Source organism: Hyla sarda, unplaced genomic scaffold (genome assembly GCF_029499605.1).
Source record: "Hyla sarda isolate aHylSar1 unplaced genomic scaffold, aHylSar1.hap1 scaffold_728, whole genome shotgun sequence".
NCBI lineage: Eukaryota > Metazoa > Chordata > Amphibia > Anura > Hylidae > Hyla > Hyla sarda.
Window position 1 is genome coordinate 1239 of NW_026610749.1, and position 2019 is coordinate 3257.

The 2019-nt window shown below is 36.8% G+C and overlaps 1 protein-coding gene across 1 annotated transcript; it reads right to left on the reverse strand.

The window, feature by feature from the left end:
- Positions 1–561: 561 nt before the first annotated feature.
- On the reverse strand, positions 562–1494 carry LOC130344674 (olfactory receptor 1019-like). Its single transcript, XM_056554448.1, has one exon. The coding sequence runs from the start codon at positions 1492–1494 to the stop codon at positions 562–564; it is 933 nt and encodes a 310-aa protein (XP_056410423.1).
- Positions 1495–2019: the final 525 nt, after the last annotated feature.

A 2019-nucleotide genomic window follows, 5' to 3' on the forward strand; every position in this document is an offset into this window, starting at 1 on the left:
ACTAAGTAATCACTTATACGGTCTGTCGTGGTAAAGAAAGTGGTTGTTGTCAGTCTGTCACTTGTGTATAGGAGGTCCTTCTAAACTCAGGTTACACGGTGACAACACTATTGCTGTTAAAGAGGTACTCCGACAATTTAAAACAATTCTTTATTCACAGGGGATAACTAGGTGATCTGTCAGGGTCTGACTGCTGGGACCCCCACCGATTACCAGGGTGTAGGGGAAATGTCCCCTGAAATGAAGGGAGCAGACCAGATCTCCATTCATTCTCTATGAAGGGGCACTGCTTCATAAACAATGAATGGTGTGCTGGCTACGTATGTGCGGTGTGTTATTACAGCAGTGGGAAAATAATGTCTTAGGGTGTGACTATGGCCATGGCTAGGCTCTAGCCCCAGGTGTTTTGGAGACCAAACAATGTTCCTAGGTATGGGTAAAGGTTATTGTTTTTATCTATAACCAATCCAGCTTTTAGACAACTTTTTCAAAATGCTGAACAACCACCTTAAGATGCATATACTTATCTGGGTTAGTTAAAAAAAAAAAAAAAAAAGTAATTTATAAAGTTAGTTTGAGTACAATTTTCTTTATCCCAATATATAAATCATGATTTCTCAAGCTGTAAATTATAGGATTTAATAAAGGTATCAATACAATATATAAAAGTGCAAAAAATTTGTCTTGCTCTGGATAATAACTTGATGCTGGTCTCATGTACAAGCAAATGATAGTACCATAGAAAATACTAATACAAGTGAGGTGGGAAGAGCAGGTAGAAAATGCCTTATGCCGTCCTTTTGCAGATTTAATCTTCAATATGGTAAAAATGATTAAGACATAGGAGATCAAAGTAAGCAAGAATGTAGAAAGGGTCAGAAGACTACCAACAATGTAATTCAGCATCTCTACTTTAAACGTGTCACTGCAAGAGATCTTAAGCAAAGGTGAGAGATCACAGAAGAAATGGTTAATATGATTGGATACACAGAATGATAGCTTAGATACAAGCAAAATATGTCCTGTTGGATCCAGAAGACCAATGACCCATGCAGATGTTGCCATCATGGAACACCGTTTCTGACTCATCAGGGAAGTGTAATGAAGAGGTTGACAGATTGCAATATAGCGGTCATATCCCATAGCCGCAAGTAAGATGACCTCAATGCTAGCCAAAGCAATGAAGAAATACAACTGGACCATGCAGGCCACAAATGAGATGGCTTTTCGTTTAGTGAGAAGTATATTCAGCAGTTTTGGCAAAATATTTGAAGTATAGGCAATGTCAATGAGAGAAAGGTTCAGCAATAAAATATACATAGGAGAGTGTAAGTGAGAACTCCCCCAGATGACCACAATAACTATTAAATTCCCAGAGAGAATGAGAAAATAGAGAAGTAGAATTGTTACAAAAATTGGTAACTGATGTTGTGGTATTTCTGATAATCCATGGATGGAGAACTCTGTCACATTGCGTGAGGCTTCTGGATTCATTCTATAGATGTCCCTGTCAAGAATAAACGTAGATACCTTGCATTTTGCATGCTTTCTGTTTATAAATTATTATTTCTGAAGCATCAATAACTAGTCAAAATTGCATCAACAATCTAACTAGATGACATGCAGATAAAAGAACAGAACTTACTGTATTTTATAGTACATTAAATCTGTAGAACTTGCCAGTGTTGACTCACTGTATACTTATATGGTAAGTTGGCTTGCAGGGGTAGTACAATATCAGCAAATAAAACTTGTCATAATTTTTTTCATATCCCTTAAATTTGAAATGCATCCTGGAAAAACTTTACACAGTTTTAGGCTAAGATTATACTGTAAGTACCAAAAACAATCCTTTCTAACTTAGAGCTCAAGAATGCTCTAGTAAGAGAGCAAAAGTACTGTCTGAATGGATGTGTACAAAGGGAAAAACTGCTACACCTGTCTATCCAGGAAGAGGCAAAGTGCGTAAATGGGCAAGATCAATCACAAATTGAACGGTGAATGTAAACATATATATAT